The following is a 17252-nucleotide window of genomic DNA, read 5'->3' on the forward strand; positions in this document are numbered from 1 at the left end:
TGGGTAACTGAGGGGCATCACAGCAGAGCTCCCTGCTTCTCCATAGTGTATGTCTGCCTATGGCTTTGGATGCTTCAGAGGGATGTTGTAAGGAGGTTGATGGTCACCTTCCCTGTGTCCCTGGAGTGGCCTGTGGAGATAGTTGTGAGTCTCTGTCAGCAGGTCAGAAGACAGAGTTGGCAATGGAGCAGGAATCCCACTGTGAGAGCTCAGAGACAGCAGCATGGCTCTGTGAGAGCTCAGAGACAGCAGCATGGCTCTGTGAGAGCTAGTGACAGCAGCATGGCTCTGTGAGAGCTCAGAGACAGCAGCATGGCTCTATGAGACCTAGTGACAGCAGCATGGCTCTGTGAGAGCTCAGAGACAGCAGCATGGCTCTGTGAGAGCTAGTGACAGCAGCATGGCTCTATGAGACCTAGTGACAGCAGCATGGCTCTGTGAGAGCTCAGAGACAGCAGCATGGCTCTGTGAGAGCTAGTGACAGCAGCATGGCTCTATGAGAGCTCAGAGACAGCAGCATGGCTCATGTGGCAGAGCTGATTCTGTCTCTCAAGAGGACAGGCTCAGGAACTTCCTCTGCAGCCTTTGAAGCACAAGCAGCAAGTCCCTTGGACAGAGCTAGTCTGGTCACCTAAAGAACGTGTCCAGATTTTGTTTTGAGTTCAATTCTAGAAATGTAAACTTCTTTGAAACTTGTTTTCTCTTGTAAAAACATTTGGACTCTTTAGGGTCAAGTTTGTGGCCTCAGAACTATTTTCAATCTCACATTGTGTGATTCTGCCCAAAAAAGGGTCACAAGCTCTTTTCCTCAGGAAAACAAACAGTGTGTTTCTCAATAATGCTTGGTCAGTGCTTACTGTTCTCCCAAGCAAATCATTCTCCGGAACTGTTGTGTGAGTACACGCCCTCTTGAGGTAGCAGATTTCTCTCTGGCTCTCATTTTCTCTTCTGTGTTAGGAGAGCACAGAGTCTCAGCAGCTGGATTGTCTTGAGCTGCACTTCTCCCATGGCTCCTGTAGACTTTCCATCCTCCCTTCCTCTCTGTGTGTGTCTGCTGCTGGCCTCTGGCTTCGCAAATGCAGGCAAGCTGCTGGTGGTGCCCATGGATGGGAGCCACTGGTTCACCATGCAGATGGTTGTGGATAAACTCATTCTCAAAGGACATGAGGTCGTTGTAGTAATTCCAGAGGTGAGTTGGCAACTTGGAAAAGCACAGAATTTTAAAGTGAAGACATACACCATTTCTCACAGGCTGGAGGATCTGAACCGTGAGTTCAAGCATTTTTCTTACACTCAATGGAAAACTCCAGAACATAGTATGTATTCCTTTATGACAGGCTCAGCCAAAGGTTTCTTTGAACTAATATTTTCACACTGTAGGAGTTTGTTTAAGGACAAGAAGTTAGTGGAGTACTTGAAGCAAACTTCTTTTGATGCTGTGTTTCTGGATCCTTTCGATGTGTGTGGCTTAACTGTTGCCAAATATTTTTCACTCCCATCAGTGATCTTTGCAAGAGGTATATTTTGCCACTATCTTGAAGAGGGTGCCCAGTGCCCAAGTCTGCCTTCTTATGTTCCTAGACTTTTCTCAAAATTTACAGATACCATGACTTTCAAGGAGAGAGTGTGGAATCATCTTAAGTACTTTGAAGAACGTGCATTTTGCTCCTATTATTTCAAATCTGCTGCAGAAATTGCCTCTGAAGTTCTGCAGACCCCAGTGACCATGAGAGACCTCTACAGCACAGTGTCCATGTGGATGTTACGCTCTGACTTTGTGTTGGATTTCCCCAGACCTGTGATGCCTAACATGGTTTTTATCGGTGGGATCAACTGCCTCCAGGGGAAGCCACTTTCCAAGGTATGTTATATATTCTTTAGTACATGAAGAGAGCCTTAGCTTTGGACTCTATAAAAATAAATTCTTTATTGAGCTGTGATTTATTGTTTATATTACTGCATATGAAATTTCTTTTGGATTCAAGAATTGTTTTGTGCCAATTTACTAATTAAGACAAAAATTCTATATAGGTACCTTATTGATAGGGATGTGTATACACTTGTGGCATATTTGTATAATAATTCCAGGATACAAACTAATTTTAAGCATATATGTATGACTTCATATTTCTTTGTGTGTGTGTGTGTGTGTTGGTCATGAAATTAGAAAGGAGAGGGGACAAAGAAAACTTTCATGAGTAGGAACAAAGACAGTAGTGTAGTGATAGACATGTTATGTCAAAGCAGAAAGAGGAAGGGGGAAGAGGACGTATGGAGACAAGGCTGTGCAGCAGGGGTGTGGAGTGAACCAGAGAATAGCACTGCACGTCTGAAAAATGCATTAATACCACTGGATAATTTGTATTCTAACTTAGAAAAGCAATTTAAAAAGACAACAACAACAGAACTTCTTCAAGCTGCATTTTTAATGTTTTGTAACATTGAAAAAACACAGAAAGCCTCAAGGCAGCTCTCAGTGTTTGTAGACTGTTCTCTATACAAATAAGCATCCAGTTTGCCCAGACTTCAGTGGGTATTGATATGATACACAGGATGGAAAGAATATCATTTTCTTGTTTTTAAGGAAACACAGTAAGATAAAACAGAAACTATCATATCAAAGTTGGAAAACAGAAAAATCAAAGTGCCCCAAGACAAGGCGCAAGAATCATACTGTATTCACAAACAAGAATGTGGAAGCAGCTTGTTGACACATTCTAGAGTCCCATAAAATACTAAAGTGAAATCTATAGTGCGTCTGCAGAAGACCTGGTGCAAACCCATGTTGGCCCTGTGTGTGCTGGTTCTGTTTTCAGGTCACAGCTTTGCCCAGTTGTTTAGAGGGCTTTGTTCTCTTGGTGCCCTCACTCCCCCCTCTCTTCCCCAATTCTTTCTGCCCTCTCTTCCTTGGAGTTCCCGAAGCTCTGAGGGAAGGAATTGGATGGAGACATCTCCTTACGAACTATGTTTTCCAGGGTCTCTCTCTGAAATGTCTTTCTGTGGTCTCTGTTTCCATCTGCTGCAAGAGGAAGCAGCTGTGACGGCTGAATAAGACATTGACTGTGAGTCCTGCAGAATTCCACTGAGAGTCACTTTATTGTTACCTCTTTTTTTAACAGTCCAGAAGTATTTGGTTTTATCTTAGTTCTTGAGGCTATCTAGACCCTATCAGTGCCAAGTCTGAATTCCATCTCATGGAGTGGGCCTTAAATCAACCAGACATTGGTTGGTTAATCTCCCATGATTTGTAGCTCCATTGCTCTAGCATATTTTATAGTCAAGACAGACTGTAGGTCCAACATTTTGTGTTGATATTTACTTTCCCTTTGGTATCCTGCAGTATACCTTTCCATGTCATAGATACTCGAGCATGGGCATGAAGGTTCTATGTAGGCACCAGCTCAACCCCTCCATGTCCAGAAAGTTGTGTGTGTGTTTTCTTCAACACTGTGACCTTGCTGTCAGTGTGTAGAAAACAACCTATTGTCTTGGCAGCAGTTGGGTTATTTGGACATTTCTATTGGATCCTTTTAGTTGACAACTGAATTAGATGGAACCCAATCTCAGCACTGAGAGATTCATTTAGTCGCAAGATATGGCCAAGCAGTTTTTTTTGTTTTTTTAATATATGGAAGCTTCATTCAGATTGTCTTTTTACAGAATAGGAAGTCTCTACTGCACTAGGGTATCTATCTTCAGGTAGCTTGTTTTGTCCCTATACTGCCCTAGTCCTTCCCTGTACCAAAACCCTGGGGCCACTTACAGCTAGACCTCAATTTTATATTATTTGAGGCGATTGTGAAAGGTGATGTTTCCCTCATTATTTTTCTAGTGTATTTGTCATTTGTATATAGGAGGACTACTGATTTTCTGAGAGAATTTTATATCCAGCTACTTTACTGAAAGTGTTCTTTAGCTGTTGGAGGTCCCTGGTGAAATTTTTAGGGTCACCTATATACACTATCACATTATCTCCAAATAAAGGTAATTTGACTTTTCCCTTTACAATTTGTATCCTGGATCTCCATCAGTTGCCTTATTGCTCTAGCTAAGACTTCGATTACTATATTGAATGTGTGTTGAGTGAACCACCTTAACAAAGTCATAAAGATACATGATTTTTTTTCCATGCAATTTGCTTGCCAATACATTGGAGACATATGCCAACACTTAACAGATTTGGCACTGCCCTTCAGTGATCTCATTACAATCTTTTCATTGAATGACCTTATTTTTTAAGTGATAGTTAATGGTGTTTACTAGCTTTCTGTCCTTTGATTTTCTGAAGAAGACTTTGCCAACTGTTCTTTAATCCTTTCTTTGCATCGACATGTTTCTGTATTATGTTCTGATACCTTATGAGGCAAAAGGTAGGGTTGCTAGGAAGTACATCTGGGCATGTGCCACACTCATGCACACCCACACACTTAGTTACACACACATATACAAACAACCAATGTCACTATCACCACCGCTACCATTATGACCCTCAGTCTTACACAGTAATTCACACAAACCATGCTCAGCTACACAGAATCACATATATATGAATATGTGGAGGATCTTGATAAAGAACTTGTAAGAAGTACAACCACAGATCTAAACAAACAAACAAATAAACAAACAAAAATAATCCTGGGAACATGTATGTGTTTATTCTATTATATTCATATAGTAGCCATGTTTTACATATAGTGTTTGTGTTTGTGTGGAATAGAAGTCATACGTAGAGTTATATCTGTGTGTTGAGAAGGAAACTATGACTGTATGTGTCTAGGCATGTAACAGTGTTCTATGTGCTAGGTTCTACAGAGGGAATTTGATGATGGAACACAACACCCATGAATCTCTGAAGAATTCTTTATAGAGGTGTAATTAAATCTCACAGCAATGGTGGCTCCATGTGGTTGCCATACACACAAGAATAACACAGAATTGGTTTTGTTCTGCACCAGCCCTTCCCTATACAAAGTATCCCTTGGTGTGGGTCATGCCTTTCTGTAAACTTCTTTTGCATTCTTTCCTCCTCCTGCCAAGTAAATATCAATTCTTACCTTCTATCCTTCTTATTCCTCTTCTGATGTTTAACCATGCAGAGACTCTTAGTGGACATTTCTTCATTATTTTGATTTCTCAAAGTCCAATCACATCATTTCATAACTGTGTTTGAAAACTGGCATTGCTGTAGAGGGCATGATCTCCCAAAGGCAAAGGTCACACGCTTTACTTTTCTGGAAATCATACAAATAATCAACAAAACCAGCTTATTAGTTACTCTTCTGGATAAGTCATTGGCAGTGAGTGTAACCACCTATAAAGATTTAAATACATGTCTTCACTGAGGTATGTTTGGTATCTGTACCTTTTCCTGCTACTGTACTAGAGTTTAGAGTCTGACTGGATAGATTGTTCTGGGATATGTTTCTCTTATGGCCCAAGAAGTTTTTCTAGCCTCCCTTCCTTTGTGTGTGTATGAGTATATGTGAGTGAGTGTGTGTGTGTGTGTGTGTGTGTGTGTGTGTGTGTGTGTGTGTATCTGCTGCTGGTCTGTGGCTTCATCCAGGTAGGCAGGCAGGCTGCTGGTGGTGCCTGTGGATAGGAACCACATGTTTGCCATGAAATCTCTTTGGGATCAACTGGCCTACAATGGCCATGAGGTAGTGGTGATAGTTCCAGAAGTGAGTTGGGAATAGGGAAGACCACTGAATTCTCCATGGAAGACTCATTTGGTTTCTCACACTTTGGTGGATTATGGTTTTGCTGACACTCAATGGAAAACTAAGGAGATTAGTATATGTTCTGTAACAGTAGCCTAAGGTAAAGGCTCTTATGATATCTTATTTTCACTGCATAGGAGTTTGATTAGCAAAAAGCAACCAGTAATTTACCCACTGCAGAGTTTTCTGATCCATTTCTGGATACTATACTTTTGATATGTGCAACTTAGCTATTTCCAAGTATCTTTGCCTTCTACCTGTTGAAGGGGCCAGTTCATCCCAGTTTGTCTCTATTCAGAAACTAGGCCATAAGTCTGTCCCAGGAGCAGACCCCAAAGTTCAGGGAACAAGACAATAAAATCTCCCACTGAAGGAACAGCCTAAAGATATCCACCTGAATAGGAGACTATTCATTCATGATGCAGGAATGTAGCCCATCTAGATTACATCATGCTAACAATATAATAATAAAATGTTTACCTATCTTAAGTCTGAGTAACTTTAATTCTGTAGCTGGCCTGCTTGTCTGAATTGTTCTGAGTCTAGAAGCTGCCTCTCTGCCATTTAAAACCTCATAGTAAAATAGCAGGAGACTAATTAAAGAAGCCCTTGTTCTATCTCTGCAGGAACTCCTGGACTATGAGCTGAAGTCCTGGGAGATAAAGGAAAGGGAGGGATGTCTGTCTCTGTTCTTTGTCCTCAGTTCTTGTATGTCTTTCAGAGTGTATGATCACATGGTAAAAAGTTCATCACAAGTTTGCACATAAATTTAGGTGATAAATTGAGTAAAAAGTTTATAGCAGAAAATGTCTACATGAGTGTCTGCTAACAGTAATTATCATTTGTTGCTCTCTCTACAGGTTCATGGAGAGTTAAAAACCTTAACAAACTTACCCTGAAGTGTCATATAGATAAACCCAGTGAACACTTTGTCTTCTGTCTGTGCACTGTAGAGTTATGGGTCCTGTGTCTGCTCCACCACAGGGCTTGGCCACTCAGGGAGGCAGGCTGAGGCATGGGACAGCTAGAGCTGGCCCAGGTGTCCCTGGGCCTCTAATGAGGCTGGGGCCATCTTGTTCTCAGGCTCTTGGAAACCCAGGAACATTCTAATACCAAAGAAGAGCTGAGAATCAAGTGGGAGCCTACGGGCTAAATATAGCCTGGGGCTGAGGGAGAAAAGAAGAGAGCAATGGCTGGTCCTACAGGAAGAATCCTTGGCTTGACAGTGGCAGGCTTGAGTTTTGCTTGGTCATTGCTGGGAGCTCAGAGAGGCCTTTGGGAGACTAGAAGGTGGCTCTATAAGCTAAGACCTTCTCCATGGCTCCATGGCTCCCAGTGAAAAGAAGCAGTCATGGTTTTAAGGCATTTATTGTCATGGTGGAAAGTGGATGTGTAAAGCTAAACCCTTCTTCTCAGGATGGGCCTGAGGTTAAATACATTTTGCAGGGAGGAATGTCTGGGAAGGAAAGCTTATTGGCTAAGCCCTCCTGGCCTTTTGGTACCTCATTAAAATGGAGATCTTTCTTGAGCCTACATGACCATAGGTCATGTCTTCTATGTGTTGAGGGGCTTGGGGTGTTGAGCGGCTTACATGACTGATAGTCACAATACTATGGGGGGCTGCAGCTAGTGACAGGGCCTGTGCCTGGGAACAGGCGAAGTACCTATCTTTCCTTCAGAGTGTCTGGGAACCTCAACCAGGAACCATGCTACTGTTCACTGTCCCAGAGTTTACCTATAGTAAATCCTTAGCTCCCTTTTTTATCACCCTTAGTTATTGGATTTACAACCTCTTAGAATGTGCTCTAGGTTTTATATGCCAGTGTGTTATCTTAAAAACAATTTACTTATGACACTTGAAGGCTAGCAAGGTTATCATCACAGTTTTGACATCAGAAAAAAGTTAATAAGCAGCACTAGTATAAATGAGTGTCTTTGTCTGGGTCATTATTATTTTGAAGTGGTGGTGACCCCTGCATGCTGGTTATTTCTTCAGAATAAACATTCTCTATTCTTTCATACTGTTCAAATCTGGGGTCTTCCTTCAGCTGTTCTCCAACCATAACACTGTGATGGTCAGCAGAGTACCCTTTGTTATAATATTGAAAGAAATACTCAATGCACCAACCGTTTTCCTGGTGCTGGATTTTTCAATCCTAATAAGTCCACATAAAAGACCCGCAATTCAGATGTATTAATTATAATGCATAGATTGAGCAGATCTAGGGCTATACTATCTTAGTCCTCACCTATAAGGCCTTTTATTATTTGCTGTTTCTCCTGGCCACAAGGTTCATGGCAGCTTCCTCCTCCTCTATCATCATCATCATCATCATCATCATCATCATCATCTTCTTCTTCTTCTTCTTCTTCTTCTTCTTCTTCTTCTTCTTCTTCTTCTTCTTCTTCTTCTTTCTCCTTCTCTTCCTCCTCCTCCTTCTCTTCCTCCTCCTCCTCCTCCTCCTCCTCCTCCTCCTCCTCCTTCTTCTTCTCTTTTTCCATCCCTACCTGAAACTCCCTGTCAAGCCTCCAAACTCACCTGGAATGCCTCATTAGCATAGGGAAGCATTTCAGAAATCTCAGGTGCTAGCTGAACAAGTTTTGTTAGGAGAAAGGAAATCGGTCCTATAATCTATTTGAGGCTATATAACATTCCTCAGGTTAAGATGAGTGTGAGGGCTTAAAATTCCTTGCCAAAAGTTAGAGAATGAGAAATTCTGCTAATAAAGGGAGTCCTCTATTACATGCTGAGCCCCAGAAGGCTATCTGGTCAATTGTAGACTTTTTAGCAGAGTTTTCCCACATAAATTCTTACAACAGTTTCATTAAAGTAAAAACTAATGGACATAAGGTTCTTCATCTTCATTTTATACTTTTTGTTAACTGGTAGCTGGGTTTTTTGTTTGTTTGTTTGTTTAGGTTTTTTATCTTTTAGTAGTAAACTTATCATGTCTTCTTTTCAAATATAATTTTAATTTTGTGTTTGATAATCTCATAGATGCATACAATTTATTTTGATCAAATCCACTGTTCCCCATGCCATCCTCTGCAATTCTTCATACCCTTGCACTACCAATGTGTTGTTTTAGGTGTGCCTTTGTCTTTTTAACCAACCAATATTGATAGCTATTTAATTCCAAATGGAATAACCCCCCTAGTCCTTTAAACTCTAGGGCATTTCCTAATCCATTTTCTCTCTGAAATCCTCTTTCTCCCAGATACATTTATGTAAAACCTACTTGTTTTGATTCTGATTCTAATGATAAATCATTAGGACGCTTTCCATGAGACCCTGAGAAGGACACCTCTTCAAGTTAGAGATCTCACGGTGTCTGGAGACATTTTAGTTTTCATATCTTTAAAAAATTTTTTTAAATATATTTATTTACTTTACATATATGAGTACACTGTAGCTGTTTTTAGACACACCAGAAGAGGGCATCAGATCCCATTACAGATGGTTGTGAGCCACCATGTGGTTGCTGGGAATTGAACTCAGGACCTCTGGAAGAGGAGTCAGTGCTCTTACCTACTAAAACATCTCTCCAGCCCTTAACTTTCATATCTTAATCACAGCTAATGATTCATCTGCTGACCTTCCCACAGCGTGTACACCTCCCTATGCTTTAACTCCCTAGTGCAGGAACCACAGTTGGTTTCATACTGCCATGTCTCCACAACCTGCCTGGAACTTGGAGCACATTTGCTGGATGAATGACAATGGATTGACATAGAAGGCCGTGCCTAGGTTTGTCCTCAGAAGGATCCTGCTCTAAGGTAAATTCTGGAGCCAGCAGACTTGGTGTTGCTGTGAGAAATCCATAGGGACTTGCAGAATAAGATGCTTGGAAATGTGAGCAAAGTCTGAATTATTTGTTTATTGCTTTTTCATAATTCAGTTCTATTCCATGGCTTTCAGTGTCAGTTAGGAGCTCTGGGGTCCCCACAATGTGTAAGATATTAAGGTAGGTTTTAAAGAGTCAGTAGAATGACTTGGGGGTATATTTGAAGGTAGTTAAATACAGAGTTTGAGAACATGGCTTTTGGAGCCATCCAGTACTGACTCTCCACATTACCTCTCACTGAAACTCGCCCATCCGTAAGAAGCTTCCAGCACAAACAGTTAATATCCAGATGAGATTCTACCACATATAAAAACTGTCTGTAATGTAGTAACAAATACCCAGTATTCCTGGTGGAGCAGACAGTGTGCGTTGTCTAACATAGCTGCTTCCTACCTCCACAGTGTTAATGGGACTAACCACACTTCCAGGCCTCTTCAGAATGGTCTGAGCAGACGTCACATTTCTCATGTTAGGAGATTCCTACAAACAATTGTGTTTAGATGGATGAAGAACTTGCAAATTAGATAGAACAAAACATAACACGTTCCCAGTGTTACCCTAAGCACTTGCATGCAGGACAGCAAAATTAGGTCACCTGTTTTACATATAATAAAATTGAATAAATTGCCCAAGATTACAATTCATTGTTGTGTAGTTTGAAGTTGCCTAGTATGATTCATCTACATTTGTTCTTGTTTGTGTTTCCCTTGGTTACATTGGGCCAATGGATTCTTTCATGGTTAAAAGAAATGTATGGATTGTTGTTTCTGTGAAGGAAGCATTGGTGCATTTGTAGGTGACATATTGAGTCTGTAAGTCAGTTGAGTGTTGTTGACACTGTGACAACATCAGTCCATTTAAACAGCCGCACAGGTTATCTTTAATGTTTCTCTTTTTATATCTGCTCCCCTCACTTCAGTGTTTTGTACTTTTCAATGTGTAGAACTTATATCTCTTTGGTTACACTTATTCCCAAGTATCTTCTTTGGGGGGTAATTACTATAAATGGAATTTTCTCTGATTTATTGTTTCTGTGTAGATGGTAGTTAGTGTGAAGGACACTACTGATATTTAGTAAATGACAGTGTCCTCGTTTATTGGTTCTACCAAGTTTGCCTATTTGTAGTGGAGTCTCTGGGGATTTCTATATTATGAAATCAGCAAGCACTGACAGTTTCACTTCTGCTTCTGTGTGGATGCTGTGCTTATTTCTCTTGCCTAATATATTTGGCAACAACTCCTAATATTATATTGGCCGGGAATGGGAAGAGTGTTCATTCTTTTTTTTTTTTTTTTTTTTTTTTAGATCTTAGGGAGGGAATTTCATGTTTTGTGATATAGATACTATCTTGATTAAGGTTTTTATTACTGTGATAAAACACCACAATTTATTTCAGTTTACATCACTGAGGAAAGTCAGGGCAGGAACTCAAGGCAGGGCTCTGGGGGCAGGAGCTAAGGCAGAGACCTTTGAGGGAGCTGCTTACAGGTTTGCACCTCATGGCTTGTTCAGCTGCTTTCTCATAGCACCCAGGACTACCAGTTCAGGGGTGCCACTACCCACAGTGGCCCCTAAGGTAGTTCAAGGTAGGTACAGCATTACCTCTGGTCTATTACTTGCTTTCTAATTTTGGAGAAAATACCTCCACTCTCTCTAAGGTCTTGCTGCCTGTTTTGCTTTGGCGGTTTTATTATTTTTCCCCATAGAAAAATTTTAATATCTTAGGAAAATTAGCAAAAAAATAAGAAAGCAGAACATATTACATTGTATGTGTAGATAAGAATACTTTAAAATTATAGTTTGTTCATTCTCAATATAGTAGATCTCAAAACATTTTCAAATGCTTTTCATCCATAATTCCTGAAGATAATCTCATCTTTAGTTGGAGGAAAGGGCTGATTACAATGAACACACAGACAGACACTCCTGAAGTTTCCTGTAGTCATTACAGAGATGAGGCTGAAACCACCTCGAGTATCAGGAGAGACCCGCAAGCATCAGAGCATCCGCCCAAACGGGAGTTGCACAGTTCACACCTGTGCAGTCTTCTTGTCCACCGTGTGAACAGGACTTTCACTTCCCAGCCACGGTGCCGCTGAAGCCGGTGCGGCACCAGCAACAAGCACTAGACTGCAGAAGCCTCCTGCAGAGTCCGTACAGTACCGCAGGAGGGGGTGTGCGGTATTCAGGCTTGCAGGCCAGACAAGGGGGGCATGGCAGCTGCGAGCCATGCTTCTCGCTGTGCTTTAAGACGGTCCAGGTTGAAGGAGGGATGCTGTGCCAGCCCGCACCCGGCAGGCCCGCACACGGCCATCCCTTTACCCCGGTCTCCCATGACTGCAGGACCCTGCTTCCACTCAGACATTTCAGACTGGTCAGTACTTTCTTGCAGTTTCTTTTCCTCTTCTCTCCAGGGACACTGAGGTCCCTAGGAGACATCATCAAGCCACAGGGGAGACCCTGGTCCCCTTGGTCTGATTCCCAGCAGCACTGACAAGAAAACATGGTGAGAATGGCCAGGCCCAAACCTACACCCAAGTTATCTGCTAACTCAGAAGGTTCATGACAGTGATACTTTGCATACAAAGCTAAACTGTATTAAGGTGGCTATAAACACCAAATAAAATTACTTTTATGCAGCCCAAAATCTTAAGAAAATTGGTAAGACTTCCATTGGCAAATGTTTTCCTGTTATAAAAGGTGGAGATTAATGAGTTCTATCCAGTCCTTATGTAGATGCCAGGAACACTGGAATCTATCTCTAGACCTGCAGATGTCTAGAATGGTCCCCTTTCTGCTCTGAGACAAGGTTGAACCAGGGCACTTGGGGTTTCCTGCTCTGCTACAAAACCCCACCGTTTCTTAACACATAGATCACCTTCTGTTTATAATGTAAAGCATCTTAGCTGTCCATGGAGTTACTGTTGGCTATATATTCCAACGAGTGTGGTAAGGCTTACTTTCATAAACACTATTCTCAGTCTCAGACTGATTATAGTTAAAAATATTCCTCAAAAAAGAAGCATAGAAATCATGACCTGTGTCGCCCTTGAAGGAGGGAAAAGCAGAGAGAGAGAGAGGGAGGGAGGGAGGGAGGGAGGGAGGGAGGGAGGGAGGGAGGGGAGAGAGGCAGTCCTAGAAAAAGTTATAAGGCTTGCCATCATCCTGTGACACTTTACATCTAACCAGCCCACATTCTGTCAGCTTCCACTGTGCCCATGTAACCTCCCAAACTATCCAGTCACCACTGAGTTCAACAGACAGAACACGCAAAGAACTGAGTCGAGACACTGAGCCAGGATCTGTTTTGCTTTGAGCTGAGGGGAAAGAAAATGCAATGAAGCATGCCAAGTGTTTGATGGTCAGGGAGGGAAGTATCTTAGCTGATGCTGGGAAGCATCACCAACCAGATCCCACCCACAAGGGCAGTGACAGGTGACTTGTCCATCAGAGTACCACCAACCAGCAAAGGCTTGGCATGCCACCTGACACGAAAAGGCAAGCAGACCAGCCAATCAGCGGAGGGAATGTACTGCCTGAGGAGACAGCTGACTTCCCATCCTAGGAGGGGCTGAGACCAGGGGCTGCAAGGGCTGCAGGCGACAGTGAAGGTGGCCTCAGCCACACCCTATGCTCTTGCCCAGAAGAGCTGAGACATCGCTAGAAGGTAAATATGGCGTCCTCGGCACATGGGCTTTTCTGGAGTCCCAAGGGAAGACTAGGAGCCGCAAAGCCCTGGGCAACCTGCTCCTCCGCCTGCTGGCTGATCAGCTTCTCCTGCCCCAGCTCTGTGCTGAACCTGGTCTGTAGCTCAACCTAAGTCTGTGGGCGTTTCTGCTTTCTCCAGTTTCTTCTTCACACGCTCCAGCTCCTTCTGTTCTGCCAGGAGCTCTTTCCTAATCTGGCGGACTTCCCTGTATGGTGGGGGGCTTCTCAGCTTCAACAGGTAGAATGCATGGCCTGAATCCATTCTTGTTTCTTCTTCTTATCTGAGGCACTGATTTTGAAGGTCTTATCAAAGCATTTTATTAGAAAAAGACATTTCTTCCCATCTTTGTCAGGCAGAGACTCCACACAGCAGTTCTCAACCAACAGAATGTCTCCTTTCTTATCTTTCAGATCCTCGCCCACATAGTAGGAAATTATGTTGGGTTTTAATACAAACCACCGCCCAGTCCAGTTTTTCCATTTGTGCTCTCTCTTCCTTATGTAACCCTGTTTCGATACATCTAAACTAAGGTCATCAAAGACCTCATGAATGGCCATAGACACTGTCTGACGATCCATGCCCTTGCTAAACTGTCCGTTTCCAATTAGCTCAATAAGTTCCCAGGCAGAAAGGGTGTCTTTTCTGTCATCAAAGTTTATTTTGTAATGTTCAAATTGTTCTTGTTGCCAACCTCCTCCCATAGCTTCTGTAAGTCCCTTAAGCAGGTATTTAATCTCTTCTGGCACAATTATTAATGGTTACTTGTCCTCTGACAAAAAGTTGAAAACAACCCACACCTTAAATGCATCATCTTCTGTAATGAGTAGTAGACTCTTTGTGAGGTTTTTCTTGGCACAGAGGGCCCAACACATTCTAGAGAATTCAATCTTGTCAAAGTTGTCTTGGACCTTTTCCAAAATGAACTTGTTTAAATATGTCACGTAGCCCTGATTAGAGACAGGCCCCTCATCGTCATCCCTAAAGTGTTCCTCAAGGGCAACAGGGTCATGTGGAACCTTCAGCACCGTGCACAGCTTATGGGAAAGGACTTTGAGTTGGGACTTGGAGACCTTGCCGCTGTGGTCCAGGTTGAGCATGGTGAAGGTGTGCCAGATGGCTTTGAGCAGCTCATCTTTCAAGCCCTCCGTGGCCGAGGCTGCACTGCCCCAACAGACCTTGTCAGTCTGGTCAGCCCTCCAGTGCCTCTCGCTTTGGTGTTTTATGTGGTAGTGCATTGTGGAGTTTGTTCACATGTGTTGCACACCTACGGAAGAGTACTTCGAAGCCACACAGCACATTACTACTCTCAACGTCCGCTGGGGTTACTCACATCCCATCTCATATTTTCGACCTGAATGTGAGTCTTTGGTGATGTGTTTAATTTTCAGCTCATTGTAGGTACACATTATTCACAGCTTTATAGTTCATTCTTGATAGAAGGAGTAAATCTACTACACACTCCATCTTGACAGGCCTAGAGTGTTGTGGTTGCAGACATTTTGCTTTTTCTATTGTGATATGATGCAAGCAGCTGGTGGTCTGCTCAGGTTAAAGGACATTAGCGCCTATCCATCAGGTCTAGTGAACTCCCTAAGCCGTTGTTTATGTAAACTTTACCTGTCTCGTTCACAGTTTTTATTTTGTTTTGTTTTATTTTAAGTCAGATAAAATTGTGTGTCTTACGCTGAGCTCAAACTTGACTGCTGGAGTTTCTTTCATGTATGTCAGAGGTCCAAATAGCTGCTGAGTTTACACTGGAGAGCCTGAGAGCTTGGTTACTGCTCAATCCATAACACTGTATACCTAACAAGTCTTAAGGTGACATTGAAGTCCTAGACGATCCCTGGAGACCCACTGTCTTCGGTAAATGTTGGAAGCCCAGTGTAGCCGAGTTCTGATATCAGGAAAGGAACACAGTAGAAGTGCCAGCAACAGGATAGATAAACTGTGCAGTGGGGCAGGAAGGCAATGAGATCAAAGCAAGCTGGGAACTCCTTTTACCTGGACTGCCACTAGGAGGCGCCATCACATTCAACCTGAGTCTTTCTTCCCATTTCAAATAACCTGATGGAGAAAAGCCCTTATAGGTTTGGCCAGCAGCTTAGTTCTTAGATGGTTCGAGATCTGATCAAGGTGATGATCAGGGGAACCATCACAGCCAGCTCCCATACTCTTCTGAAGCCGGCAGAAATGCAGCTCTTTCTTTATCCAGGGAGGTCAGACTACGGGCTGGGATGTGTTAGAAACACAGAGGTATAAAAAGTGATACTAACTCAAATGTCTTCCTATGCCTGTGAAGGCTGACCTGGCTAGTCTTGTAGATGGTCTAGGATTTAGTAATTATCTTGGACAGGTGCCATAGCTGATGAGTGATACTGAGGTACCATGTAAGTATAACTTTGCTTCCTGTCTTCGATTCTATTTCACCCCATGTGGCGTGGTTATGTCCTTTCTCCTAGTAACCCCCCAGCCACCTGAGATATCTCGGAGGCAGTCCTAGAAACTCTGGGGACACTAAGGACTTTGTATTATGAGCACTCGTTCACCTCTCTGTCAGCAGGTTGATGTTCAGGGTAAATGATCTTATCTGCATTACACTGATTTGGGAATAGGAGATCTGAGTAAGACAATTGTTCTTTCTTTTCTACTTTACTTGAATTTCATTAAGATCTGTGAACCATTTATGCTTTCTAGGGCTTGTTGTCAATTGTTAAGGTTTCAAAAATGAGGTCCTGGGGAGTTGCTAGCTTATTTTTCTCTGGGAGCATTGGAGCCAGAGTCTTCCCATACAAGAAACATATAGATGTCACAGTAGCCATTTTTTGTTTGTTTGTTTGGTTTTATTTTGAGGCAGTCTATTACATAGCTCCAGCTTTTTTGGAACTTGCTCTGTGTACCAGGCGAGCCTTGAACTCACAAGTTCTACCTGCCTCGGCCTCCCTAGTGCTGGAATTAAAGACATGGTATCCTAGCTGGTTTTAAGTCTTCAAAAATGATCACCTTAGTGTTCCCCAGTCATCAAGGTAAACAGATGACTAAGTATTTACCTATTAACAGTGACATTTAAGGTTAAAAAAAGACAATGTTTTGACACTAACAAGGATCACCACCCCCCAGGATGGCTATAAAATTCCTTGCTAAATGCGCAACTATACAAGGAAATCATATGCCTTCACTTCAAGGCATATTCAAGGGAATGTGGGACAAAAATTACATAGATCCCTTGGGCAAACCCACAGCAGAAGTCTCAACCTGTCTTTAGAATCTGTGATTGTCCATTGCATTGGACATTTGAAAAGTAAAAGAGGGTGAGGCGGCTGAGGCGGCAGCACTGTGGTGGCAACTGAGATGGCTGGGGAAGGCGGCGGCGGCTAGGCCCGGAGCCCCACTCCCGAGGCTTGCTGAGAATGACTGAGTATAAACTTGTGGTAGTTGGAGCTGGTGGCGTAGGCAAGAGTGCCTTGACGATACAGCTAATTCAGAATCACTTTGTGGATGAATATGATCCTACGATAGAAGACTCCTACAGGAAACAAGTCGTAATTGATGGGAGAAACCTGTGTCTTGGATATTCTCGACACAGCAGGTCAAGAGGAGTACAGAGAAATGAGGGACCAGTACATGAGAACTGGGGAGGGCTTTCTTTGTGTATTTGCCATAAGTAATACTAAATCATTTGAAGATATTCACCATTATAGAGAACAAATGAAAAGAGTAAAGGACTCTGAAGATGTGCCTATGGTCCTAGTAGGAAATAAGTGTGATTTGCCTTCTAGAACAGTAGACACGAAACAGGCTCAGGAGTTAGCAAGGAGTTATGGGATTCCATTCATTGAGACCTCAGTGAAGACAAGACAGAATGTTGAGGATGCCTTCTATACATTAGTCCGAGAAATTCGAAAACATAAAGATGAGCAAAGATGGGAAAAAGAAGAAGAAGTCAAGGACAAGGTATATAGTTATGTGAATAGTTTGTATTC

General features: G+C 42.5%; 1 protein-coding gene and 2 pseudogenes across 3 annotated transcripts in view; 2 read left to right on the forward strand and 1 right to left on the reverse strand.

Annotated features, from left to right (window-relative positions):
* Nucleotides 1–1006: 1006 nt before the first annotated feature.
* The window catches only part of LOC308433356 (UDP-glucuronosyltransferase 1A6), a gene marked incomplete at its 5' end in the record, with an annotated part of 76645 nt that continues 60399 nt past the window's right edge, over nucleotides 1007–17252 (forward strand). Inside the window, one exon of the mRNA XM_080933381.1 lies at nucleotides 1007–1861. Within this exon, the coding sequence (XP_080789507.1) occupies nucleotides 1007–1861 (855 nt within the window). The remainder of the gene's footprint in view (nucleotides 1862–17252) is intronic.
* On the reverse strand, nucleotides 13224–14507 carry LOC308432994 (switch-associated protein 70-like; annotated as a pseudogene). Its single transcript has one exon. The product of its transcript is annotated as a switch-associated protein 70-like (transcript).
* Nucleotides 16674–17239, forward strand: LOC308433371 (GTPase KRas-like; annotated as a pseudogene). The gene has a single exon. The product of its transcript is annotated as a GTPase KRas-like (transcript).

The sequence above is a fragment of the Micromys minutus genome (genome assembly GCF_963924665.1).
Source record: "Micromys minutus genome assembly, chromosome: 19".
NCBI classification, from domain to species: domain Eukaryota; kingdom Metazoa; phylum Chordata; class Mammalia; order Rodentia; family Muridae; genus Micromys; species Micromys minutus.